The 27803-nt window shown below is 41.2% G+C and overlaps 1 protein-coding gene across 1 annotated transcript; it reads left to right on the top strand.

Annotated features, from left to right (window-relative positions):
• Nucleotides 1-1713: 1713 nt before the first annotated feature.
• On the top strand, nt 1714-27803 carry plekho2 (pleckstrin homology domain containing, family O member 2). The gene is made up of 7 exons (XM_071472905.1): nt 1714-2278; nt 14910-15059; nt 15364-15486; nt 24171-24275; nt 24362-24460; nt 24928-25245; nt 25332-27803. Exons 1-7 carry the CDS (start codon nt 2270-2272, stop codon nt 26595-26597), a joined length of 2070 nt encoding a protein of 689 aa, XP_071329006.1. The 5' UTR covers nt 1714-2269; the 3' UTR covers nt 26598-27803.

The following is a 27803-nucleotide window of genomic DNA, read 5'->3' as shown; positions in this document are numbered from 1 at the left end:
AAGAGCACAGACATTGGACACCGGAACACTGGAAACATGTATTGTGCACAGATGTTGAAGTTTGAGGTCTTCAGATCAAACAGAAGAACATTTGTGAGATGCAGAGCAAATGAAAAGATGCAAGAACAGTGCTTAACACCATCAGTCAAGCACGGTGGAGGCAGTGTGATGGTCTGAGGGGGCTTTGGAGGTGGTAAAATGGGAGTTGGGAGCTGGAATTCTGACTGTAATGGAGAGGCCAGCACAGTCTCCGGCTCTAAACCCTATTAAGCTGTGGGAGCAGCTTGACTGTATGATACGGAGGAAGAGTCCATCAAGCCAATCCATCTCGTGAGAGATGCTCCAAGAAGCATGGGGTGAAATCTCATCAAGTTACCTTGAAAAATTGACAGCTAGAATGCCAAAGGTCTGCCAGGCTGTAATTGCTGCAAAAGGTGGCTTTTTTTGATGAAAACTAAATTTGAAGAACATATTCATCATTTCAATTAATATCATTATTTCTAACTCTGACAATGACTGCATATCCTGTTCATTTGCTATATTTCTTATTCAAACTAATTTCATGTGTGTTTTCATGGAAAACAGGGAAATTTCCAAGCAATCCCAAACTTTTGAATGGCACTGTACCTGTTTGAAAATGGAACAATTTAATGTATTGACATATATGTCGAGCCCATACAAATATGTACGTATGCCTATATTGTGACATATGTTACACACACACACACATATATATGTATGTATGTATATATGTATGTATGTATGTATATATATATATATGTGTGTGTGTGTGTATATATATATATATATATATATATATATATATATATATATATATATCAAAGCCTGTCAGTATATGTTGATATCAGAATCAAATATGTTTTCACGTACAAGGAATTTTTTCTGGTAATCGATGCAGAGCGCACCAAAACACCGAGGCAGCCATCTGCGGCGCCATTACATATAAACATAAACGAAAGAAATGTATAATTAATAAGAAATAATAAACACATAGAATATTTATTGTTTAAAGAAACTTGTATATATAAATTAAATATATATCAGTATAGTTGCAACATGCTCTTCCATTTAAAAATTCATCATACTATATTTTAAATATAGGTACATAAACACAATTCTACTATGAGTAATTCATATATATTATAAACTTACATGTTCATATATCCAGAGGATGAATATATGTCATAATAACATATTTCCCCATAGGTGACATATATGGCAACATCACTCTTGATATAAAGACATAGCTATATGTCATATATTACATTTCTGTATTGTTTTTAATGTAATAGTAACCACTGCGGTTCCTCTCTCTAATACATACAATAAGTAATGACATCACATAGTTAATGTTTCCCACATGAAGTATGATCCATTCATCCTTTTTACTGATTGGACCACTCATCCTCTAGACTAAAACTTTTCAAACATTTCAAACACAGATATGTCGTTGTTTTTTTTTCTCAACCTGGCAACCCCACTTCTGCTCATACCTAAAATCTGATCCAATAAACATGAGTATATGATTATTAACCACTGATAAAACCATGAGTTAAAACGTTAAAACGTGTTAGAAAGGGGCAGCATCACTTTACTGTATTTTATTCAAACACAATAAAAGTCTGTTTGTGACTCTGACGTCTCCTCACAAACCGACTGACCCATGATCAGCCACACCTACAGCACCAGGAAGTGTTGAGCCTGGCAACACGAGAGGCCACAGCACCGTAATGTTCATCAGTCACTGTGTCCTCATCAAGGCTTCAAAAGAGAAGTGTGAAGGGGTCTAGTCCGGGTCCGGGTCCGGGTCCAGCGTGTCGTGCTGGGCCGGGTTAGGGTCAGCAGCTCTGTGATGGGAGGACTCTGCCTGTCCTCTGAGGATGCTGCAGCCCCTCCCGTTCTTCTGAAACTTTCTCAAGCTGTGTTCTGATGTCACGGCTGCTCAGCTGAACGCGGCTCGCGTTGCTCCTCCTCGACAGACTCTCCGACTGAAGAGCGCAAAGGCGCTTCAACCGGAAACCAAACTTTTTTTCTTCGAACTTTTTTTCTCTCTGAGGCAGAAGAGGAAAACGAGACGACATTAAACTCACACTCAGTTCCTCATTTTCTTCACTGACGTTTGCTGGGGGAAATGTGTCAGCTGCACACCACCAGGGGAGAAGAAGATAACCGTTTGTGGCGGGGATACGGCGACGTCGAGTGATTCCAGGCTGGTCAGCGCTCTCATAACGGATCCTGGTCCTTTATCATGGAAGATGTGAGTAGTGGCTTCAGCCTCTGTGTGAGCGCCGCTTCGCTTTTCCTCTCGTCGTTTGGAGATGTTTCACGAGGCTGAACTCTTCAGTAGACTTTGACTGTGCGGTGCTTTAAATCCTGTGCGGCTCATCAGAGTAGAGCCAGGGCCCACAGACTGGGGCTATGAAGCAGTCATCGGAGGAACAAGTTAGTGGGGGTTGATGGAGATGCCAGTCTCTCTGCTGCAGTCAGCTACAGGCATCTTTGTTTGGCACAGCCGCACCTGCCCAACTGTCAGTCTGTCGCATCAACTGGTTGGTCAGATTCCATAAGAAACAACCGGCGATGGGGACTGAAGCGAAAGCTGCGAACTCCGTTTAAAAATCTGCCATTTTAATGTAGCGCGACGTGTGGATGTAAAGACAGAGCTTATAAAACAGACATTCGGACCTTGTCTACGTCAGATATGTCCTCCGTTAAATTCGGCGCCATTATAATCCCAATAAAGCTCTTACGTGAGTGAAATTTAAGTGTAAGGTGTAACTCGTACTCGGGAGGAGGAGAGGAAATAACATCAAGTTTGACATGTCACATATAAAAGGTGATTTTCCACAGTGAGAGGTGTTAGAGAAAGTGTTATCAAAGGCTCAACTAAGTGAATTGTGATCTATGTGTGAAGATGCTCTGCTGCAGGGCAGGAAAACAGTGTTAACTAATGCTCATCATTAAGCTGATGAGATGAGATTTGTGGCATCTGCTTAAAAGACGGCAACTTGTACCTACAGTAATGATACCAAGCTACAGATGAGCTGCATACTTCAATGAAAGTTTGGTGTTTTGAGGAAGCAACTGATGAGAAAAAAGGAAGTCAGACACAAACTGTGTTACTTACAGTACTCAGGGAAGTTGTTGCGAACATTTTCAAGCATGCGGTACCCCACCCTTAAACCGTAACACTCATCAAAAACTCTACTGTAGCTGCCTCCAGAATCAGAATTAAATGCAGCTTTTCTTTCTTGCTTAGAATCAACCTCCATTCTAGACTATGTAGGCTACACACCATGAAACAGCCCATGTCTGAACTGTAAGATCACATCCTCTCCCTGAGAAATACATGTGTTGGCAAGTTGTGATCTCGGTGAACCAATCATAGCAGAGACATAATCAGAATTAAGTGCTGAAGGTGTGAACAGAGCCCAAGTTACAAATAAAATTTCTCCCAGGTTCACAACAGTACACTGATTGTATGTCACCATCATTGCCATGGGTGGTGGAGTTTTGCTTGTGTCAGTTCTGTGTGTGTGCTTCATGAACTGAGTTTGAGTCGGTGTGTGCAGCAGGTAGTGGTGGTCATTTAACCAAATGAACACGTACACTGTAAACATCAGTATAACACCTGGCAACAGCTGTCTTGAAGTGGGACATGTTTAGATTCTGCTGCGAGACTTAAATCATACAAACAGTTCAATTTTTCTCTGCACAGGCAGGAAGGACATGATGGAAACAGTTACAGTGTGTGGGATTATTTGTCTTATTTTAATAAGATAGATTCAATCATTTGCATTTAACTCATTTTATATCGGGTTTCCCCGAGTGTGTCAACACTGCTAATTATAGTCTGTCAGGCTAGATGAAGTTTGTGGATGTAGTTTTTAAAGTTGCACTGAAATTAAATTCATTCTTGCTTAGAAATCTCCACCCTTACCCTTTGAGTTTTATTTGTTATAAAGACTAAAACTAGTCTGTAGTATCTCTTGAGTTGATAGGCAGTGTAAAGGGACAGAGGTCTTAAACTGCAGTACATGTGAATGCGGGTTGAATAAAGCCTGTATTTAAGATTCTGTAAAGCAGAAAAACATATGAGTTTGCCACACCACAGAAAATGGCTTATTTAACTCGAATTCTGAGCCAGAGGAGAGCCTGACCCTTCACTCTTGTAATTTGTCATTTCCAGCTTCACTTTCACCCTCAGCTGGTGGTGATCATGTGTCTCAGCCTTGTGACTCATCTCACCCAGAGTGCACAGTGTGACATGTCTGCCTGACCCGCTCATCAAGACCAAACAGACTGCCACATTATGTGTCATGCAGAAAACAATCAGCCCTCTCTCATAATCATGGCCTCTGCCTGAATGTGTCTTACTGGGGCACCGCTCACAACTTCTGGGAAAAAAAATCCTTTATGAAAAAGAAAGAGTTCTCAACAGTGAATGCATGTGTGTGTGTCCTCGCAGGACAAAAAGTTCTCAAATGATCAGAATTTCCTGCTGAAAGGGTTAATTCAGGATGAAATAGAAATAGTCTTTGGTAAATGTTTCTCACTCTTTATCAGTTTTATTATCAGGACTAGTCTCTGACCAGAAGTGTCTTATATAGTGTTGCATGGTGTACCGATACCAGAAAGGTATCGTGATACCCTGATGCAAAAAACTGTACGATATCCCATTTTTTTAGTATCAGTACTTTATTAAAGTAAGAGACACACGTCCTCTATATACCTGCAGCGCATTGGTTCCACTCTCTGTCATGCTCATCGCACGCGTAGGTTCGTTTTTCTGTCAGGCAGCGGGCAGGCACCTCTCACAGGTACCAGTGAGTGAGGTTGGAGACAGAGACAGCAGACATGAGTACCAGCGCAGGATCCCTTGCCGATAGTCCTCGGCTTGTTGATAAAACTGATGGGCGAAGTGAAAGCTGGAAGTGCTTTGAATACAGGGTGGACAGTGAAGGAAAGCCCACAGACACCATGAGGCCCGTCTGTAAAACATGTTGCAGAGCCATTCAAACAAAGGGAGGTAACACGGGGAACTTGGCTAAACATCTGGCAGACAAACATGCCAACCTTTACAAAGCTTTCAAGGGCCGACAGGTTAGTGAATGTGACAGAAAACATAATTACATCACCCCCAAGCTCATGACCTCAGTTGTAGGCTCGAAGTGAAACAAGTTATCTGTGATAAGCAAACTTTTTTTAATCACTGAGTTCTGATGAAGCAATTAGCCTACAACAATGAGTTAGTTTAGCCTCCATTCTCATTAACGTGATACAAACGCAATAGTCTCGCTGATAATGTTAATTTTATCATAACTTGCAAATGATCTATTGAGTATTCAAACAGTACTGGTAATGTTTATCATGGCATGTAGCCTACAATTTGTCAATAATTATTTCTTAGACGTAGGATGCCCAGAATACCGACGTTTAGCCTGTTGAGTCACATTAAAAGCAGCAATAATTATGTGGTAGTAAATATAGGCTAAAGTTATCAAAGAAAGCTCAGGTTTCTGTTCACACTTTCTGCTCAGTGCTCTAGCAGGACAGGAGCAAACTAGTGACAGAGGGAACCCTAGCTTTTATTATTCCATGCCATGGTATTGTTTCAGTATCGGGTATCAACATATTTATTATATATCAAAGGCATAATTTTGGTATCGTGAGAACATTAGTCTTACACACACATAGACAGGGATAGGATATGATGAGATTTTATTGGTACCAATGTCATTCTTCATACGGTCCAATTCTTTATTGATAGAATCAATAGTCAATGTCAGTCTTTGTCTTTAGTTCAGAGTTGTAACTAAACCTTGACTGAGGGACTACATAATAATCACTGTCTTGTTTTAAAATGATGTGCATCACACATAGTCTGGACTGGTCCCACAGAGGCTGAAGCATGAGTTTCATTTGGTGCATGAGCACCTTGACCTGCTGTTAGTTGCTGACGTCAAACTTAGAGAGAAACAGTTTGCCTGATTTGTGCAGTACACTCTCATGGTTTTTATTTTCTCTTTTAGTTCTGCTTCATCTTCTCAGCAAAGTTGTAAACACTGACACCTGCTGTGACACAATTCAGGGTCTTTGTGTTATTTGTGGAGCCCTTCACTACCTGTGTAGTGAGGGTATATGTCCGCCCAGCTCAGAAAAACCTGCAGGCATCAATATCAATACGATTGTGATGGTTTGAACAATTTGGAACCAGTTCTCAACTGGATCCAGTTGCTGATGTCTGAGTGTCGATGAAGAAGAAGTCTGTCCAGATGTTCAGAAGTTACAGGAAACATCTTCTGGATGTTACTTTTATTCTGTGGCTTTTTTAAATTATTTTCTTTGTTTGGCTGTGACATAGGTGTGGTAATATCAAACATCACAATATTTCCCACAATTCATAAACTAAAACTGTGTAAATATGTTGTTTACAAGAAGCTCCAAGAACCTCCAAGAACCTCTAACTGCACCAATCACCAGAACAAATTCCTTGTATGTGAAACATACTTGGCAATAAAATTGATTCTGATTCTGATTCTGATTCTGATAATATCGAAAAATATATTCTTGTTACATTGTACCAAATAAAACTTTGAACTGCTAGCAATGCTGCTGCAGCATTAATTATATATAATTAATAATTTAAAAAAACACCTGAAACATAAAGTACAATAATATAACTATATATTATAAAAAAACACAATCTCTGTTGGGTTGTTGTATTATTTTGAAGAAGAACATATATTTTGAGGTTCCATTACACTTCTTGTGTGTGTGTGTGTGTGTGTATATATAAATATATATATATATATTCCTTTTTTTTTTGTTTTTTTTTGTTTGTTTTTTTGTTTGTTTGTTTTTTGGACAAACAGCTGCACCTAAACCTCCACCTTTAACAGCAGATACTGTCTTAGTGCATATTGGACATAAACATTGTAGTACAACAATATGCCACATCAACAAGTCTCAGAGACTGAGAGAAGTTAAAAAGAAGAATGACTATCTACAAAAAGAAGTGAGTACAAAATGGCACCAAGCTGCACAAACCTTATCATGAGATGACTTGAAGAACTTTGTCTTTACAGTAATAAGAGTAGCATATCTGTGCTGTTGAAGTGGTAGCAGACTGACTTGTGATCAGTACATGAAATCTACAGATTGCAACACACTCCTGCTTACAAACAGTTTCCATCCAAGTCAATGAACTAGACTGAAGGTTAGTTTATTTCTGTAGCACCATTCATCTGAAGGCATGGAAATACATTAAAATAGAGCATTAAGAGATGCTCTTATTTATGAGATTAAAATGTAATTTAAAAACAGTAAAAATGAACTTGAATAAATTAAAATATTTAATTCAGTTATATCAAGATTGTGTAAAATCAGGTCGGAAACATTTTTTAAAGAAGCTGCAGTGGATATGCAAATGCATCCAAAACAAGTTTAAACCAGTTTACAAAGATGTAATCTATTGATAATTAGCAACAGGGATGTTTTAAGGCCTGATCTAAATGAGCTGACAGGTTCAGCAGATCTCAGGTGTTCAGGAAGCTGGTGCCACAGGTGAGGATCAGAGAAACTAAAAGCTGCTTCACTTGGTTCTGGTTTTGGTTCTGGGAGCACCTGTCCTAGATCACCTGAGGGTCCGGATGCCTCAAGTAGATCAGAGGTGTGTTCAGAACATTGAGAGCTTTTTCTAGAAAAATAGAAATAAATAAAATCTGTCCTCTGACACACAGTAAATCAGATTTAAGGACCAGAGTGATGTCCTCCACTGTCTTGGTGTCAGTGAGGATGATGAAGGTAATGTGTGAGAGAGACATTTACAGAAAAAGGCTGGAGACAGGACTTGAGGAGACCAGGATGAGGACTGGACCTCCTCGTTAACCACACCATTTATACTCATATATGTAGTTATATAAAGATGCTGTTTCTAAACATATTTGACAAAATGATCCATAGCTGGAAATATTTTAACCAATTATTCCTTTAAGAGAGGAGGGAAAGTACAGACCATGACTGACAGCTGTTCCACACAGGTCATATTCTCAAATAATCTCAACATTTCTCACCATATGTAATATTTTTCAATATAATACCCTTTTTTTGTTGCATTTTTTTCAGTTTGTCCTGCTGTAACATAATATATAATAATTCATATTATGTAATTATATAATATAATTAGATATTATTATAAAAACACATGAAACATTAAATATAAAATATCTACCATTCTACTCACCAGATTCTATATTATATATCAGTCAAAATGAGATTTGATCCTCATGAGTCTCAGCAACCAGCTCAAGTTTCTCTTTTCACCTTTAAACACTGATATTTGGTTTAACAGACAGAAGCACAAAGTTGATCCAGGTCCTAACCCTAACCCAGATCCTGTCTGTGTCTTTATGTCTGAGTCTCTGTGCTGTGCATCAGTCGAATAAAGATGAGGATGATGGTGGATTTAATCATGTCAGTGGTTTTATCCTATTGTTAGCAAACACATCAGAGCTTTCAGTTCCTCTGTGTTCTGCGGTGTGATATGTAGGACAGAGGTTTACTGATATGAGTGAGCACGAAGGTTTAGTGAGAAGCAGGTCTCCGGACCGACTCTGAACACAACTGCTGGGTCCTAGTTCAGGGACCGCATCCTTAATGTACAACGACTGACTTCCAGAGAAATCACAATGTAAAACTGACTCAGGAGACTATTAATTTATTATCATTATTATTATCTATTGGTGTTTCTTCTTTCTGTTATTTTTTATTTACCATTTATTGCCGATTGTGTATCTTGCCTGTTGAATGATGTGTGCACTGAAAAAAATAAAATAAAGTGAGAAAAAAGAATCAGCCTGGATCTGTCGTGGGCCAGAGGGCGTGGACAGTTGTGTCATTTATTGCAGCGCACTCGGCTGTGACACTGTTACAATGACACAATACAGAAAGTGGATCCTCTCATTCATCTCTGTCTCCTCTGAGCAGAGCGGGTTAGTGGGGTGAAGTGTGAGCTGAAGCGAGGCCTGTGCTGAGTTCAGGCTGAGCAGGTCAGCATGGAAAAATCAATGAATGCCAGATGCTCCCTGACCTAAAACACATGTGCTGAGGTGTGTCTCTGCTCTCTTCCTCCTCAGCTTCAGCACAGTGTCAGCTACAGTTGGTCACTGCTAATTATTTTTATCTGTGAGCGTTGATCTGTTTCAGTGTTCACCACAGCACCACAGATCGGACCGTGAATAGATCTGTGGGCAGCGTTGGGTAAAAGGTCTGTGCTTTAGTGCATAGCAGACTTCCTGTGTGAGTTTCAGCTGACTATATGATATCACAGCATAGATCTATAGTAGTCAGCTGAGGCCTGAGTAATGGAAACCTCCCACTCCTCCCTTCCTCCTGTTCGGCTGCAGGCATGTGGTCAGCCCTGCAACTGTGCTGAATCCTCCACCCAGCCCCATCCCACTTTTTCCATGTCCACCATGTCGGAGACATGCCGAGGCCTGAGGGTGTTTTCTGGGCTGCACAGTGAGGCTGTGGAACTAATGGTTGTTACTACAACTATCACTGTATTTTAAAGCAGTGTTTTTTCCTCTCTCACTCTGCCCGCCTGTGTCTCTCCTCCCTGCTCAGCCTTCCTCTCTCTGCAGCTGCTTGGCTGTTTACTGAGCCCAGACGCTTGCAAGTTACAGTAAAAGTTGAAAAACAGTTAGATGACCTCCCACCTAATCCCAGAAAGAAAAAAAAGATATCCTGTGGAAGTTCCTCCAACACAAACAAAGGCTCTGAGTTTTGCAGACAACTGCACTTGTCAGTATTAGTCAGAATGATAAAGGAGTGTCTGGGCTTACACAGTAGATCTGTATGCTGAGACCAGTCTTATGGAGGTTGGCAGTTACAATAGGTCACAGTGGTGACCCAGTTTCACAGGGAAAAAGCTCCTGACACCTCCTCTAACACATGTTCATATTCACTGCTCTCAGCTACATTAGCTTATGTTTGTTTAAGTATATAATGAAAGCTTTGATTTTCACTATATTTCTGAGTGTTATGAACAAACTGAACTGACAGAAGTGTTTTGTGTTTTTTCTGACTCGACAGTTGAATCATTCCCCTCACGTCTTTACTATAATATAAATATAGTAATAATTTCTTTTATCATTTCAGGGCCAATGACAGCTGTAAGAAGTAATAACTACAGAACAGGGCTTTATTATAATGTTTCACATTATAATAAAATGTATAATTTTACAAAATGAAATAAAAAGTGTAGCTTAATGTTTGTTCTCTATGGTTAACTCCAACAGTTAACCATCTGTTAACCAGTTAACGGTTAACAAACAGTTAACACAACTGAACAGCTTTAACTCCTCCCTCTCTGTGATTGGTTGAGTAGCATCATGTGACTAAAGGCTAGAAAAGCTGCACCAGTCGAAATACAAACACTAAATTTGATTTTTCTAAATAATGTATAGATTACAGGACCGGGTCTGGGTTTGGATAGGACAATGTCTGGGTCCAGATCTGGACTGTGGTCCACCTGTTAGTGACTCTGATCTAGAGCTGGAGCTTCTTCCTGTGAAGGATAATGCAGATATGACATCACAAAGTTCCAGAAGTCCTGATAGCTGGTTTTAAGGCTCAGTTTCTGAATACAGGCTGTGAGCATTTCTCTGTGGACTGTGGCTTTGATACTTTCACAGTATTAATATAGCACAGAGGTCACATATTGAGTTTCCACCGAATGGTACAGTTCATTTCGGTACAGTACGGTATGCAATTATTTGCATTTCCATTTGTGAATGGAAATTCACTTGTTTCATTTGTCATCGCACCTTTATGATGTCACCATCCAGCATACACCCATAGACTGTACACCCTGCTTACCAAGTAAGGGTACTGTTCGCAGTCGGAACGCAAGCCAGGTCAGGGCGAACTGTGCCTTACTGTACTGTACTGAACCAGTACACTCGGTGGAAACACGCCAATAGAGCCAGACCACAGTCTGGATCCAGACCCAGACCCCATCATATCCGGACCTAGACCTATAACCTACAAATTATAGAGCATTATTAGACTATGACAGAGCATTTTTAGCAGTATTATGATGCCACAGTGAAGTTGACCTTTGACCTTTTGGATATAAAATTTCATCATCTTATCATATTTTGTGAGGTCACCATGACCTTTTCACCTTTGACTTACAATTACAAAAAAGCAGAAAAGACATTTCTGTGGAGGCCCTGAGAGCTCAACACACTGTAACTTAATAGAACACCTCATCAATTTGACAACACATGCAAAGACACGCAACACAACACAAAATCAGGCTGATTACAAACTGTATCTAGTGTTGTATTGTTGTTATCTTCTGACATGAACAAACATGACCACACCCACCTGTGTGGAGACAGGAATTCATTCATTTCATTGGCGCTGCCTGTAATGTGTTGTATTCTGTATAGAGGATCTATGTTATAATGTATCTAGTGGGCTTATGGTATCCCAGAATGAATCATGAAAAGTTGTGTACAACCGATGCAAATTAACCAAACAATATATCCCATCATGCATTATACTTGCGCTGAAAGACAGAAACGCCACAGACCCAAAAGTGTGTTTGTGTTTTGTCTGTTTGCTTGTGTTTTCTTCAGTTGCAGTGTTTGAGCTCTCAGGGCCAAAGTACATTTCTGCGGTTGGCATGTACAACCAATATGGTCAATTGCCAAATTCCCACTAGTGTCTTTTGTCAGATGCAGCACACTTTTCCTCCCTGTAGTACAGATGGTCAGGACACAGGACACACTCATTTACACTATAGAATAACCCATGAAGTATTTTCATAGGTGCTAACAGAAACAGGAAGCAAGGGCCAAAAAAAACCACCCAAAGACCGAGAATGTTTCACTGTGTGTGTGTGCATCAGCAATACATCTGTGAACCTCCTTTTTTTAACAGATGGTTAATTACACTGATCAGACAGACACAGTGTGTTTCTGCTGCCTGAAGAGCTGAGGTGACTCACAGCAGCAGCAAGAAAATGAATATGATAAATATAGTGTATCTGTGTTCATCTCTGTTTCCTCCTGATGGTCTGAACATGTCAGACAGAAATAAAGTCTCTACGAGGGTCTGAGATGTCTGCAGAGGCAATACTGTTTGACGGTTAGGACCTGCTTTTAGGGTTTAGGTGAGAACCAGGTTTAGGTCAGGGCTCAGGTTTGATAAAAAAAAGAAAAGAATCCTTCAGTTCAGCCTTTCTCAAAGAGTGGACCGTGGACCACCAGAGGTCCACAATTGACACCTTGTGGTCTGGGAGTAAATTTGTTAAATATCTTGTTTTAAATTTAGTGTTTGTCAAACTGTCTGTTAGTGACCACGGAGCCTGGTACTGTTGGTGTATGTATGCATTAGTGTATATGTGTTAGTGTGTATACGTGTTAGTGTGTATGTGTTAGTGTATATGTGTTAGTGTGTATATATTAGTGTGTACAGTGTGTTAGTGTGTATATTATACACACTAACACATGTTAGTTAGTGTGTATATGTGTTAGTGTGTATATATTAGTGTGTATATGTGTTAGTGTGTACAGTGTGTATATTATACACACTAACACATGTTAGTTAGTGTGTATATGTGTTAGTGTGTATATATTAGTGTGTATATGTGTTAGTGTGTACAGTGTGTATATTATACACACTAACACATGTTAGTTAGTGTGTATATGTGTTAGTGTGTATATATTAGTGTGTATATGTTAGCGTGTATATGTGTTAGCGTGTATATGTGTTAGTGTGTATATATTAGTGTGTATATGTTAGCGTGTATATGTGTTAGTGTGTATATGTGTTAGTGTATTTGTGTTAGTGTATATGTGTGTTTGTGTCTATGTGTTATAACATTATTATTTGTTTTGATCATGGAGTGTTGTCTTTAGAAAATATAATAGGTAGGACAGTGTTAAGTTTTACCAGTGATGTCATCACCACGACTCGTGCTGCATTTGATGACACCTGGCCAGTGTTCATATGTGTGTGATCATTTTGATAGCACCACCTGTTGTTGCAGTGTGTGAGGCGCAGGTGTTGTTGATGATTAAAACTCTGTCCCAGATAGGGGGTGACCTGATAGCTGGGTGGTTAGGGTGTATGCGTCATGGGTGCCATTTCCCTGAGCAGCGAGTTGCCCGTTCGAATCCTAGCCGGCCGTCATACCCCTACTGTGTCTCTTTTCACTGTCCTGTCCCACAAAGACATTAAAATCCCCCAAAAGAACCAGGTTGGTTTTGTGGGGTTCGGTGATCTGGGAGCTTTGTTTGAACGAGTCGTTGGTGTGAAGAAGTCTTTAGGAACACTCAGGGGAATGAACTGAACTGTCAAACCTTCAGTATCTGCTGTGAACTGTTTTAAGACGGTCTTTGCTTCATTCCCACAGTGACATGGTTCTGTCAGGAAGCAGAATGTACCCTTGGAACGTTCATTATGACTCTCACGTTTTCAGTTCCTTCATACATGCTGAAACTGAAGCAGTCACACAATTTTAACACAAACTGAACTTTAGAGCATTTACTGGAATTTACTGCAGCACTGTTGTGTTAGACATAGTTTGAGTTCCTAAACTTGGTATCACCTCCCACCAACAAGTGAATCATGTACACAACTAACGTGCAGGGCAGATGTGCTGCAGTGTGAGGTGAGAGGAGACGTCAGAGAGGACAGCAGAAATGAAAAACTCGTATCAGAAGTGAGAGCGGCTTCAACTTCAAGTTCTCTAACACCAAACTATTTCTGTAGTGACATCAGAGTTTCTAGCTGAACTTGGGGGTTTTCCTCGTTTTGCTGCACAGCAGTAGAGTTGAACTGGTCACACGTGCACGTTTGGTCCCCGACCTCGACTCTGTCCCTGAGGGTCTTGTAGGAACATCAGCATTGGGTACGTTATAGAACATGAGGGATTTTGTAAAGAGCAACTTCTGCTTAAAATTTGGGAAGTGATTGCTCACAGTTCTCCAGACCTTCAGGGCAGATATTAATAGAGAGGTGAAAAACTGTCGAGGATCCTTTTATGGAAATAATTCAAATCATCAAACAGGAAAAGGTCATGAGATATTATCAGCTGATGTCTTACTAATAAGTACATTAGAGTTTCAGTCCTGTGTCACACAACATTACATCTGTCACTGCTGTCAGCATAAAGCCACACACACACACACACACACACACACACACACACACACTGGTTCTGACAGTCAGCCCCCAAATCGCTGTCACCCACACCGATGTTTTTGTTTCATTGTGTTGAAGTGTGGCTGCTGGATTGGCACATCCAGGCTACTGTGCCATCACAACATCTGTCTCTTTGTCTGTGTGCTCATGAGTTACATGCACATGTTTTAATTCATTTGAAAAACAGAAATGTCTGACTCATAACAAAAGAACTGACTGCAGCAGAAGTTGCTGCACCATTCGTGACAAATAACTTTTTTATTTTTGATGCTCCAGGACATGGATGAAATCAAACCTGTGGAGATGTTCTGTCGTTCTTCACATGTTTCTGTTCAGCTGCTCTTCACTGGAGCGGGTTCAGTCTTTTCACTTGATTTTGTGCATTTGGGATCATTGTCACATCTTCTCCATCGGTATTTGGGTTCAAACTCTATAAATGCCCTCCCTGCACCTTTTGCACTCATGCAGCCTCATATCAGTAAACTCCCTCCACTTTGTCACTGTGGCAGCACAAAAATGCTGGACTCATCTTCTCTGATTTAGTCTGCAGTTTTATGACATAAAATACACATAACAGTGGCAAAATGAAAGTGACAATAACTATCTGCACCCTGCTCCTACACTGCTGTGTGTATTGAGTGTGATTTCCTTCCTCTGTGTCACTGCAGGGTGTAAAAGAGGACCCAGCCCAGTGTAAAGAGCCGAAGTTCCTGGGTAAGGCCGGCTGGGTGAAGAAAGCTCCTGGCAGGCTGTTGGCGAGCTACAAGGACCGCTACATCCATGTGGAAAAGACAGAGATCGTGGTGTATGAAAATGAGGTACACTTCTGACTGTCGTGTCCTCCTCCTCATGCAGCACAAGCTCTCCAATGTTCAGAATAAACATCCAAACCAGACTGTGGCTGCACAGAAAACATACAACTCATCAGCTATTGGCTTTGCCTCCTGGGTTTGGTTGATGTAAATGAATGAACAGCAGCACAGACAGAGAAGACCTGGATAATGTAGAGAAGAAGCTTTTACTATATGAAACAAGGCTCACAGGCTGATGATTGACAAGCAGTTTTATCCTTTAATTGGAGTGATGTACTTTCAGTTACTGAACCCACACTTTGTGTTTCAGGACCTGAAGAACTGCTTAGAGAGGCTTGACCTGGAAAACTATGACAAATGTCATGAATTAAAGAGCCCGTTCAAGAAGAAGCACAGACTGATGCTGATTCGATCAGCCAGGTCTGGAAATAAGGTGAGAGCAGGAAACTGCAGCATGTCCTGTATTTTGACATATTTATACAACAGCTCCAACACATTTAACACAGCAAAGTCCTGTCATGAGAACTGATTCTTCAATATCACTTTACCATGGTTACAGCTGCCTGTGTTGTACACAGTTGCCATGGTTACAGCTGATTCTGTTTGTTGTGTACAATTACCATGGTTATGGCTGTCCATTTTTGTTTTGTAACATTAATATGGTTACAGCTGTCTCCATGTTTATTGTGTACAGCTACCATGGTTAGCATGGTTACAGCTGTTACTGTACAAGTTTGGTGACAGCAGTCTCTATGTCTCTGTTTGTTGTGTACAGTTACGTTACCATGGTTGAAGGATTTTCCAATTTTGTTGCACACAATTACCATGGTTACCATGGCTAGAGCTGTTTAAGTTTGTTGTGTACAGTTAAGATGGTTACAGCTGTCTTGATGTTGTGTCACAATGGTGTTACAGCTGTTACTGTACATGTTTGGTCTGTACAGTTACCATGGTTACAGCTATGTCATACAGTGTTCATGTTCCTGTGCTCTGCAGTAATACTCTCTCTCTCTCTCTCGCTCTGTCTCTCAGTTGTTGTGATAGTCAGTGATATTTGTTCAGCGAACATCTAGAGCAGTGGTTCCCAACCTTTTTTCCTTGGAGCCCCCCTTGTTTGCATCCAAGACAAGCCAGCCCCCCCCACCCTTACCCCCTGCCCACATACATGCACCAAAAGAATACAGTGATTAATTACAAATCTTCATTTGCAAAAATAGACATCAATTTTAGGTTTTTTTTCCTTCTCCTCTTTGCTTTACCATGTATATTAATGAATATGTTTCTCATTCCTCCTTTTATGTCACCAGGTATATCAAATACACACAGAAAATAATAACTGCAAAGACATTAAAATATTTATCTTTTCAAGAGCTAAACATTTAAACTTCAAACATAAGCTTAACATTAGTAGGCCTTCCTCCTTACAAAAAGTATGATATATCAGCACCCATGGATGAATATAATTTTCTTTCCCTTTGTTTATCACCCGGTGTATAAAATGCAAACAGAAATAATAACAATTGCAATGACATGGAGCACTATGTCTCTTTTTAAGAGAGTTCAATGTTAAACTTAACAACCAAACAGAGACGGCACATGCACACACACACACACACACACACACACACACACACACACACACACACACACACACACACACACACACACACACACACACACACCTCCTTAAGTAAAGGAGTAAAGATTAATTTTCAGAGATTAATCAATACCTCTGACCTATACATACAGCTCTGTCATAGATCTCCTTCAGACAATTAACTGAAATAGAGGCAATCTGTTGCATATCCACATGCACATCAGTTTTTTTTACTCTGCGTCAGTCTGTTCTTTCATAAACTAATGGCCACCTTGGGCTTGCATACCTCTGACCAGGGATGCGATGTCATGTGTGATGGTTGTGACAGCCAGCCTAAAGTCCTCGTGTACATTAAGTCTGTTGCGGGCTTTTGTTTTTATTGTTACAAGGGCATTGAAGGCTGTCTCAGACAGGTACGTAGTGCTAAATGGGAGAATAACCCTTGTAATGGCGTGTTTGGCCAGTCTGGGAGCAATAGTGTGTCCTTTGACAATCCAAAACTTTTTCTATCCGTTCTCCTGGAAATATTTTTTGGACACAGAATCGGCTTGAAGGTCACAAAGCTCATCTTCACAGCCAAGGTATTCCACGTCCTTGAGGGTGGAAATGTAGGGGTCCATCACCCATGCTTCCTTTGATAAGTACTCATCAATATAGGCAAAGCGGCTCTTAATCTCCTCTTGGAGTGGGTTCATATGACATTTTTCCAGCTCTGTATTCCAGTTTGCGTACAAAAGCATCCAGAGCATCTTTGCACTGCATGACGCTTGATTCAGGGCCCTGCATCCGCTTGCTCGTTTCATTGTAGAGAGCGAGTGTATCCACCAGGTATGCCGTTTTGATCCAAAACACGTCAGTCAACTGTTCATGAGTGTTCGATTGTGATCTTGCAAAAATTATTTTATTTTTTCACACAGTTCCTTAAAATGAACAAGCACTTGTCCACGGGACAACCACCATACCTCTGTGTGTAGCAGCAGTGTTTGATGTGCTTTATCCTCACACAGCTGGGCAAAAGTCTCTTGTTAGAAGGATGAGCCTTAATAAAGTTGACAATTTTAACAACAGTTGACATGGTGTTACTGAGTTCTTCTGAAAGTTTTTTACTGGCTAATGCTTGGCGATGTAGCATGCAGTGGAAAATTGCACACCCCGGGGCTTTTTCCTTTAGTCTGCTCTTAAATCCCTTGTTTTAGCCCATCATAGCTGCGGGCCCGTCAGTGCAGCATGCCACAAGGTTGTCAGAAGGCAGATTGTTGGATGAAAAATAAGAGTCCAAAGCCATAAAAATATCCTGACCTGTTGTTGTTGCCAGATTTGTAGACATAAGAATGCCTTGTTTCAAGTCATCACCATCAGTATACTGCAGATAAACACTGTTGTCATTTCAGAATCAGAATCAGAATCAATTCAATTCAATTCAATTCAATTTTATTTGTATAGCGCCAAATCATAATATACATTATCTCAAGGCACTTTACAGGGTAAGGTCAAGACCTTACTTTGTTACAGAGAAAAACCCAACAGTTCCCACAAAGAGCAAGCGCTTGGCGACAGGGGGGAGGAAAAACTCCCTTTTAACAGGAAGAAACCTCCAACAGAACCGGGCTCAGGGTGGGCGGCCGTCTGCCTCGACCGGTTGGGTTTAGGAGAAGATAGAAAGAGGGGGAGGGGGAGGAGAGGGGAGAGAAGAGAGAGAGAGAGAGACGAGGAACAGCTGTGTCGGTAATGGTGTTTTCAATAATAATGACAGGTAACAGTGGTTAATAGTAAAGATGAGTAGTGGTGGATCTGGGTCCTGCTGCTCCAGAGGCAGAGATACCTGCAGAATGAGGACAGAGAGAGGGAGAGAGAGGAGAAGCACAAACTACGGGAGAGAAAAAATACAAAGTTAATGGCATGAAGTTATCGAGAGAGAGAGGGGGAGAGAGACAAAAATAGAGAGAGAGCGCCCAGTGAATCATGGGAATCCCCCAGCAGTCTAGCTCTATAGCAGCATAACTAAGGGATGGGTCAGGACATACCCGAGCCAGCCCTAACTATAAGCTTTACTAAACAGGACAGTTTTAAGCCTGATCTTAAAGGTAGAGAGGGTGTCTGCCTCCCGAACCCACACTGGGAGCTGGTTCCACAGGAGAGGAGCCTGATAGCTGAAGGCTCTGCCCCCCCCATTCTACTCTTACAAACTCTGGGAACCACAAGTTGACCTGCATTTAGAGAGCGAAGTGTCCTATTGGGAAAATAGGGAACTATAAGCTCTCCAAGGTACGATGGTGCCTGACCATGAATGGCTTTGTAGGTGAGGAGGAGGATTTTAAATTCTATCCTGGATTTTACAGGGAGCCAATGCAGAGAGGCTAACACAGGAGAGACGTGATCTCGTTTCCTAGTTCCTGTCAGTACTCGTGCTGCCGCATTCTGGATCAGTTGGAGGCTTTTTACTGAATTTTTGGGACATCCTGACAATAAAGAATTACAATAGTCCAGTCTTGAGGTAACAAATGCATGAACTAGTTTTTCAGCATCCTTTAGACATAGAATGGGTCTGATTTTTGCAATATTGCGCAGGTGGAAGAAGGCTGTCCTAGAGACTTGCTTTATGTGTGAAGTAAAGGACAAGTCCTGGTCAAAAATGACACCAAGGTTTCTGACTGTAGCACTGGAGGCCAAGGTGATGTCATCCAGAGTCAGTATATTATCACATAGTGTATCTCTGAGGTGTTTTGGGCCAATTACAATAACTTCAGTTTTGTCTGAATTTAAGAGTAAGAAATTACTGGTCATCCAGATTTTTATGTCCTTAAGACACACCTGAAGCTTGGCTACCTGGTTAGTCTCACCTGGCTTCATGGATAAGTACAGCTGGGTATCATCTGCGTAACAATGGAAATTTATCTGGTGCCTCCTAATAATGTTTCCCAGAGGGAGCATATATAGACTGAAGAGCATTGGTCCTAGCACAGAACCTTGTGGAACTCCATGACTGACTTTAGTGTTGATAGAAGAGTCATTATTAACATGAACAAACTGGAGTCTATCTGACAGATATGACTTAAACCAGCTTAGTGTGGTTCCTTTGATGCCGACCATATGTTCTAGTCTCTGTAATAAAATCTTATGATCAATGGTGTCAAATGCGGCACTAAGATCTAGTAGGACAAGTATAGAGACAAGTCCATTGTCTGAGGCTATGAGGAGATCATTGGTAACCTTAACCAGAGCTGTTTCTGTGCTATGATGGACTCTAAAACCTGACTGAAAATCTTCAAACAAACCATTCCTGTGCAAATAATCACATAACTGGTTTGCAACAACCTTCTCAAGGATTTTGGAAATAAAGGGGAGGTTGGATATAGGTCTATAATTGGCTAAAACATCAGGATCAAGAGTAGGCTTTTTAAGTAGAGGTTTAATTACTGCAACTTATAACCAGTTGATAAAGATAAGTTAATCAGACTTAATATAGAGGTGTCAATTAAAGGAAAAACTTCTTTGAACAGCCTTGTTGGAACGGGGTCAAGAAGACAAGTCGATGGTTTAGATGACGAAACTGTTGAAGTGAGCTCAGGGAGATGTACAGGAGAGAAACAGTCAAAATATAAGCCAGTTACAGTGGACTCTGAGGCTGCTGAACTGGACAGTACATCTGAGCCTGCTGTGGGGAGGAGATGGTGAATTTTTTCTCTAACAGAGACAATTTTATCTGTAAAGAAGCTCATAAAGTCATTACAGCTGAGGGCTAAAGGTATTGATGGGTCAACAGAGCTGTAGCTGTCTGTCAGCCTGGCTACAGTGCTGAACAGAAACCTGGGATTGTTCTTGTTTTCTTCTATCAATGATGAATAATAGGATGTTCTGGCTTTACGGAGGCTTTTTTTATACGCCAATAGGCTGTCTTTCCAAGCCTTTAGAGATTCATCCAGGTTAGTAGAACGCCACCTTCTTTCTAGTTTCTGGGAGAAACTGTTAGATATTCGATGTCAATCCCATAAGTCAGAACCAGATCAAGGGTATGGTTAAAAGAGTGAGTGGGTTCATTAACATGCTGAGAGAAGCCAATTGAGTCTAATAATGAATTAAATGCAATACTCAGGCTGTCACTTTCAACATCAACGTGAATGTTAAAATCACCCACCATGATAACTTTATCTGTGCTGAGAGCTAACTCAGATAAAAAGTCTGAGAACTCAGATAAGAACTCAGAGTAAGGGGCAGGTGGACGATATACAGTAACTAGTAGGACGGGTTTTTGTGTCTTCCAGTTTGGGTGAGACAGACTAAGAATCAGTTTTATTGCCAAGTATGTTTCCACATACAAGGAATTTGTTTTGGTGATTGGTGCAATTGGAGGTTCTTGGAGGTTCTTGTAAACAACAGGTTTACACAGTTTTAGTTTCTGCCTGTATGTGGGAATCAGTGCAGCCCGGGGGACGGCGTGATAAGCACCACTGATTGTGGTGTAACAGTGGTCCAGAGTGTTCCCCTCTCTGGTCGGGCAATTAACAAACTGTCTGTATTTGGGCAGTTCGTGGCTGAGGTTCCCTTTGTTAAAGTCACCAAGGACAATAACTAAGGAGTCCGGGTTGGTCCGCTCCACACACAGTATCTGCTGTGGCCTGTGGTGGGATGTAAACACCGACCAGGATGAATGAGGTGAACTCACGGGGGGAGTAGAAGGGCCTACAGTTTATGATGAATTTCATCCAGTTGAATGGCAAAGGGAACATTCCTAAGCTTCTCATGCAGCTGGTTTTGGCAATCTGCAGCCATTTGATCAATTCTGTCTTTGACAGTGTTGTCAGAGAGTTGGACAGTTTTCACTTTATCCACCACCTGCGGTCCACACAGCCTGTCCACAATTTTCAGGTTGGCGGGTTTTATTAGCAGCTCTCCAATACCTCTTTCAAAAGCTTTTCCGATGACCGTGGATCTTTTTTTTTTAAGATTATTTTTTTGGGCATTTTAGCCCTATTATACAGGACAGTAGAGAGTGACAGGAAAGACTCGAAACAAAGCCTCGCGCACCCCCTGTCACCTCTGGCGCAACCCAGTGGGAGGTGCAGACACCAGGTTGGGAACCACTGATCTAGAGGAAGTTGACTGTCATCATTATTCCTAGAACTTAAACTGTTTCCTTCACAGGGACAGGGAGGGAAAAATGTGTTTTGGTTTTTTTTTTTGTTTTGTGTGTGTGTGTGTGTGTGTGTGTGTGTGTGTGTGTGTGTGTGTATATATTCACTAAAGATGGAAAATGTTGCTATAAACAATAGTTTTGTGAGTTGAATCCAACATTTTAATACAACTCAGTTTGTTAAACTCTAAGCTCCTGAATGTGTTGGTAGTTTGTGCTGCTTAGTGTTGCTGAGTGTGAATGAAGTGAGTGAATGTGACCAGGATGTGAAGAGCTGCTTGGCGGTCTCTTGGTTTCTCCGGGGTAACCCTGCTCAGCTCCATGTGGCTGAATGAGGCTGACGAAACAAAAGCAGCAGCAGCAGCATCGTGTCCCTCAGAAAACCATCTGTCTCTACCACGGTCCACCATGTTTGAAGAGGCAGAGTGAGAGTCAGGGGAAGTCAGTGAGGAGATGCTGTGAACAGGGAACAAAAATCTACAGTGATGTATTTACAGTGACAGCTTTCATGCAGTTATACTGTAATTCTCAAGATCCAGTAAGTCATTTAGTTTTAGACGAATATACCTTGTGATGAGGGATGAATATTCACCCTGAAACTGCCTTGATTTTTGTTGTAACTTAAAGTTCATGTTAACTAAAGGTCTATTTAAAATCTGTAGAGAGTGACATTTTCAATCAGCTGTGAGGATTATTATAGTTTACATATAGTTTACATCAGGACTCTTCAATTCAGATTCAAAGAGGTCCATTTTTACAGTTATTTTACAAAACGAAATAAAGGTGTTGCAGTGATTGGCTGAGTAGCATCACGTGAACAGAAAAGCTTTGCTGGTTAAAATCCAAACACTGTGTCAAAATGAAGGAATATCAATAATTTCTAGGTTACAGGTCCAGGTCTGGACCTGGGTCTGGATCTGGACCATGGTCTGTTTGTTAGTGTCTTCTGCTCTACACTGTTGACACTTTTGCAATCAACAGTGATAATTGAGGAAGCGACTGTTGCTCAGATTGTTGCTGAGGTTGTACAAGGGTTTTTAACTTGTTACCGTGGTTATGGAGGTTTATTAAAGTGATGTTCCTGTTGCTGTGCACGAGAGAGATGAAGATTGAAATGATGCAGTTATTACAGTGATCTTAAAAGATGCATGTGTGGTCTCTGTCTGTCTCTGCGTGTGTCACCTGCTGCCTTCTTCACGTGAACCTGACGTCATTCAGGTCAGACTGATGATGTCAGTGTGTCTGTGTTTATACCTGTATGGCAGTTTAGACACATCATTTCTTTATACTAGATCAAAAAGAGGCAAAGTGGCATGTGGAGGTCAGAGGTGCAGTGTGAAAACACTGTACACATCAACAATGTAAAAGACATGAAACTAACAAATTATCTGAATCAACTAAGGCTGGGACGACGCGTCATCGTAAACGTTTATGTAAATTCCTCAACGTGTATAACTTGCGTCGACGCTTAATAGCACAAGCATGGATCCCCTGGAACAAGACCTTGTAAAAAAAAAAGGCCCACATGCGGCCCTATGAAGTATGGGAATATTTCCCTCGCGCCAACAGTGTAATGCCTAACTGTCTCTTCAACACACACAAAGTGATTGGAGACACAACGAGGGAGGGGAGAGGGAAGGAGAAGGGAAACAGAAAAGGAGAGTGGGAGAGATATCGGGAGTGTATTACTTTGCACTAGTTTGTTATGTGAAGTTATAAAAAGTTACCTGTCGCTTGAATTGCACTGTTTTTTTTACTGTAAGACGCACTTACTCTGTTTACTATAAGATGATTTTATTTTTGTATTCCTTCTGAAAATGATTTGAATTTTTCATTTATTTTGTTGTTGTTGTTGCACTACCACTAAATTAATTTGAATTGAATTAATTGAACAAGCTCTTGTTTGATTTTGGAGAGAATTTGTTTATTTATTTTTTTTTTTTTGAGAAAAAATGCACTGTAGCCCAGTGTCTCTTTAAAAGATATTTTAATAAATATTGACTTTATGATATTTATTTTGGGAATGTTGTTTTATTCATCCAGTAATTGGAAAATAATTGCTAATTCATAAATTAAAAAAAAAATGATCGTGAATCAAATTCATAAAAAGAATTAATCATGAGATTAATTGAATAATCGAAAAAAATAATCGCTAGATTAATCGTTTAAAAAATAATCATTTGGGACAGCCCTAGAATCAATGTGAAACAGACATGATGACTTGTGCTTGTGAAACCTCATTTGCTCCACTTTGATTTTAGAACTTGTGTAAAGTTGACTGAAGTAAATATTTAATTCTCCCAATGTAAAAGAAAGGGTGAACGCTGTCTAACATGGACTGCATGTTTTTGATCATGAAGCATATTTTGACTCTTGTCTGTGGCTGAAGGTCCATGACATGAAGCTCCAGGTTCAGACTGCAGAGGAGAAGGAGGCCTGGATCAAAGCCCTGAACGACGGCATCAGTCGAGCCAAGAACAAAGTCTTCGACGAGGTAAACATCAGAGTCCGGGACATCAGTGACTCTCTCCTGTTTCTACTGGTCTCAGGTAAATCAAGACGCTTTTCATGTTTTCACAGGTGAAGGTTGACGAAAGCAGCAACTTGGAGCATGTCACTCGAACGAGGCCCAAAGGGAACCGCAACCGGCGCCCACCAACCAGGATACACATGAAAGAGGTTTGTGTGTAACAATCATCACTCAGGCTACGTCCACACTCTCCTGTCGCCAACACGACTCTTTTCCCTAAAATCAGAGACTTTCAGAAACATTGCTGGACCCATTTTAGTCTAAAACTCTGGAACTGAAACCATGACACAGACACAAACGCCCCCTGATTAGGTCTTATGTCTATGTCCACTGATATTTTTATAGCTCAACTTAAAGTGTTTTCTTTTGGTAATTCATGTTATTATTTATTATTTATTTATTTTATATCATTATTTATTTTCATTTATTATGACATTATTATGTCATATATATAGATATCTATCTATCTGTCTATATATATATATATATATATATATATATATATATATATATATATAAAGCTAACATACTGTTTGGATGGCAGCTTTTATTAAAGGTTTATCGGCCTTTTCATTTTAAAATGTTTTGTCTGAACTGTGTCTTTTTTGGCCTCTAGGTGGCGGTGGTGTCGTCTGATGGTATCCTGCGGTTAGATCTTGACCTGGAGGATGCCATGATGCCCAATGGGATGGCATTAGGCAACACTGATGGTACTGAGACCCCCAAAGAGGCCGTCAAAGTCCCAACACCTCTGCCCAGTGTCAGTAAAGCTACAGAGAAACAGTCAGGGCCAAGTGCTGAGGAGGGGCCTCAGACTGAGCCAGCGGTCAGTCCCCTGAAAAAGGTCATCAAACCTCCTATGCCCCCCACCAAAGAGGCTAAACCCAGTCCAGCATTTGAGGATGAACCTACTAAGGATCTACCAGACAAAAAGGTGTGTATAATACTAATAAGCCTCATCATACAGGGAGGACATATTTGTGTGTGTTTCTGTACTCAAATATTACAAATGTTTTTAAGGTCCTGAAACCGCCGATGCCTCCATCTAAAGAAGCCAAGTCCTGTATCTCACCTGTCGAAGAGGTTCCAGAGGAGACCAGCACTGAGCAGGAGAAGAGTCCTGACACTAGGAAAAAGACAGGTCCACCACCAACCCCCCCCAACAAACCCAGCTCCAGCAGCTCCATCGGCAACCTGGCAGAGGCCTCGCAGTCCAGGCAAAACCCCCACCCTCCCACCCCTCCATCCAAGGAGAACAAACCCTCACATCCTCCTGTGGCTTCAGACCAGGGGGCTGAAGGCACAGCTGGTGAGAATGAGGAAGAGGAGGAGGACAATAGGAAGGAGACAACAGGAGCAGGAGGAGATGAAGCTGACCATTCAGGTTCTGAAGAAGCTGTGCCCAGTGTCAGAGGTGACGAGAGTCCCAGCACAGAGGACCACGGTCCTGAAGAGGAGACTATGAGCAGTCCAGGTCCTCTTCTAACCTCTAACAAAAAGCCTGACATGCAGCACACAGAAGACAACGTAACTGTCAGTGAGAGACAGGAGCATACTGCATCGCTGCAGACAGCCTCAGATACCTCAGACAGCTCTCTTCAAGAGGAAGAAACCCTCCCCAAGAGCAAAATCCCCTCAGTTGTTGTCTCTTCAAATGGCCTGCTCACTGACAGCATCAGCCTGAGCCCACTGCTCTGTCTGCCCGGGGACAAGAGAAAGAAGGCAGAGGAGAAGTCCGTAGACAGCGGTCAGCACTCAGATGATGACAGCTCTGGGAGCGAGGACACGCTGGCAGCGTCGACTGCTGCGCTGAGAGGGAGCCATGCTGGTCTGGATGTGTTGGACGCCAGCGAGAACGGTCAGATCTCTATTAGTTTAAGGCTGACAGAGGCTGCCACCAAGCCTCAAGTCAGATCAAAGGCTTTTCCCAGTCCACATTCAAAGCCCACTACTCCTCTGAAACCCTCCAGCAAGGCCAGGTCAGCCTCCATCGGAGACCTGCTGTCCAACTCCTCAGTCTGCACTCAGACCAGACCGGTGGCCATAAATGACAGGTCTCCTGCTGATGATGTCATGAAACTTGAGACTGAAGTGGCTCTGGAGAGGGAAAAGACGGGTGAGCTCCTGCGCAGAGTGTCCCAGTCACAGGGTGGAGGTGACAGGGAGCACACGCCTGAGGATCTGCTGGCCAAGGCCTTGGAGAAGCTGGAGAAGGCCAACCTCGTCCTCAGGGAGGTCAAGAAACTGAAACTGGCAAGGAACTCAAGAGACAGGAAGAGCTGGTGAATGACGCTCATCATGGATTGATCTGGACTTGACCCTTTGCTAACGTCTTCAGTTAGCTTAGCCACAGCAGCCCTGCCCCACTTTACATTTCTCCACACAGCCTTAAAAAAAAACTGAAGAACAGGAGGAAGAGCACAAGGAACAGATTTAGCACTGTCTTCTGGAGGCTGGTCCTGAACGCAGCTCTGTCACATTTGGGAAAGTTTACACTCCGACAAGCCCAACTTAATCTGAAACATATTTCCCCCTTTAACAGTATAAGCTCTTCACTTATGGAGTTAACATTAGCCTTTTTAGCTAGCTGATAAAATCTGACAGAAGCTTCTTCCTCTGTCTGAAGGCGCCTGACTCTGTTGTCTCTGTAAAGTTCACCTGTGCTGCAAGAGAATGGAGAGCCTGACAGGTGAACGGTCAGTCGATGGACAGGAAGTCGCTGTTTTTTTCGATTGTTATGCAGCACAGCACAACTGTTTGCTCACAATTAACTAAGTGCAATTATTTCTAGTTTAACTTTCTCTGAAACTAACGCTTCATGTTCTACTGTGCATTGTTTTTTTTTCTATATGAAACATCAGAAATTTTCAAGGATAATTACTTGAAAGTTAATTTGAGTATTAATAACATAATGACAAAGTAGCACTGTTACATTGAGAACATGCAAAAAGTACTAAAAAGTGTTAACAACAAATTACATGTCTGTTTACTTTCAGAAAGCATGATTTTGCTGGGAGTTTATATGAGGGATTTATTCTGTACATACCTTTACTACACATGCACATGCTGTTTGTTGATGATGAGGAAAGATGTAAATAGCTCAGGAGTTTCCAGACTAATCATGTGATTACAGCAAATATTTTTTATCAGAGAAGTTATTCCAGGCAGGATTACAGTTTCTTTTCATGAATGATATGGTTTTTTTTTACTGATATTGAACATAGCACAGAACAAAGAGCTTGTAGCAGGCATTCCTCACAAAGCCCTCTTACAATTCACTTTTACATTTTATCAGGGATCTGTGTCATCAGTGACACAACTCTGAAGAATTTCACCTTTTTTTGTGAAAAGATGTGATGGTAGTTTTTAAGACAATTTTAAATGTGCCACGCCATTTAGAGAATAAGAATATTTTCTAACATTAGGTATCATTTTGTACTCTTGGATAAAATTTGCTATCACCCAAATAAACAAAGGGAAGCTATCTTTTAA

Source organism: Trachinotus anak, unplaced genomic scaffold, assembly GCF_046630095.1.
Source record: "Trachinotus anak isolate AG129_WGS33_773 ecotype Australia unplaced genomic scaffold, CSIRO_AGI_Tana_v1 ptg000042l, whole genome shotgun sequence".
NCBI classification, from domain to species: domain Eukaryota; kingdom Metazoa; phylum Chordata; class Actinopteri; order Carangiformes; family Carangidae; genus Trachinotus; species Trachinotus anak.
The sequence above is the reverse complement of the archived record's forward strand: the minus strand, read 5'-3'. Positions and strand labels throughout refer to the sequence as shown.

Bases quoted from the DNA above. Each gene is read 5' to 3' on its own strand.
- plekho2 (XM_071472905.1), top strand. The intron at 15,060-15,363 runs GTACACTTCTGA...TTTGTGTTTCAG, and splicing joins TCGTGGTGTATGAAAATGAG to GACCTGAAGAACTGCTTAGA. The intron at 24,276-24,361 runs GTAAACATCAGA...ATGTTTTCACAG, and splicing joins AGAACAAAGTCTTCGACGAG to GTGAAGGTTGACGAAAGCAG.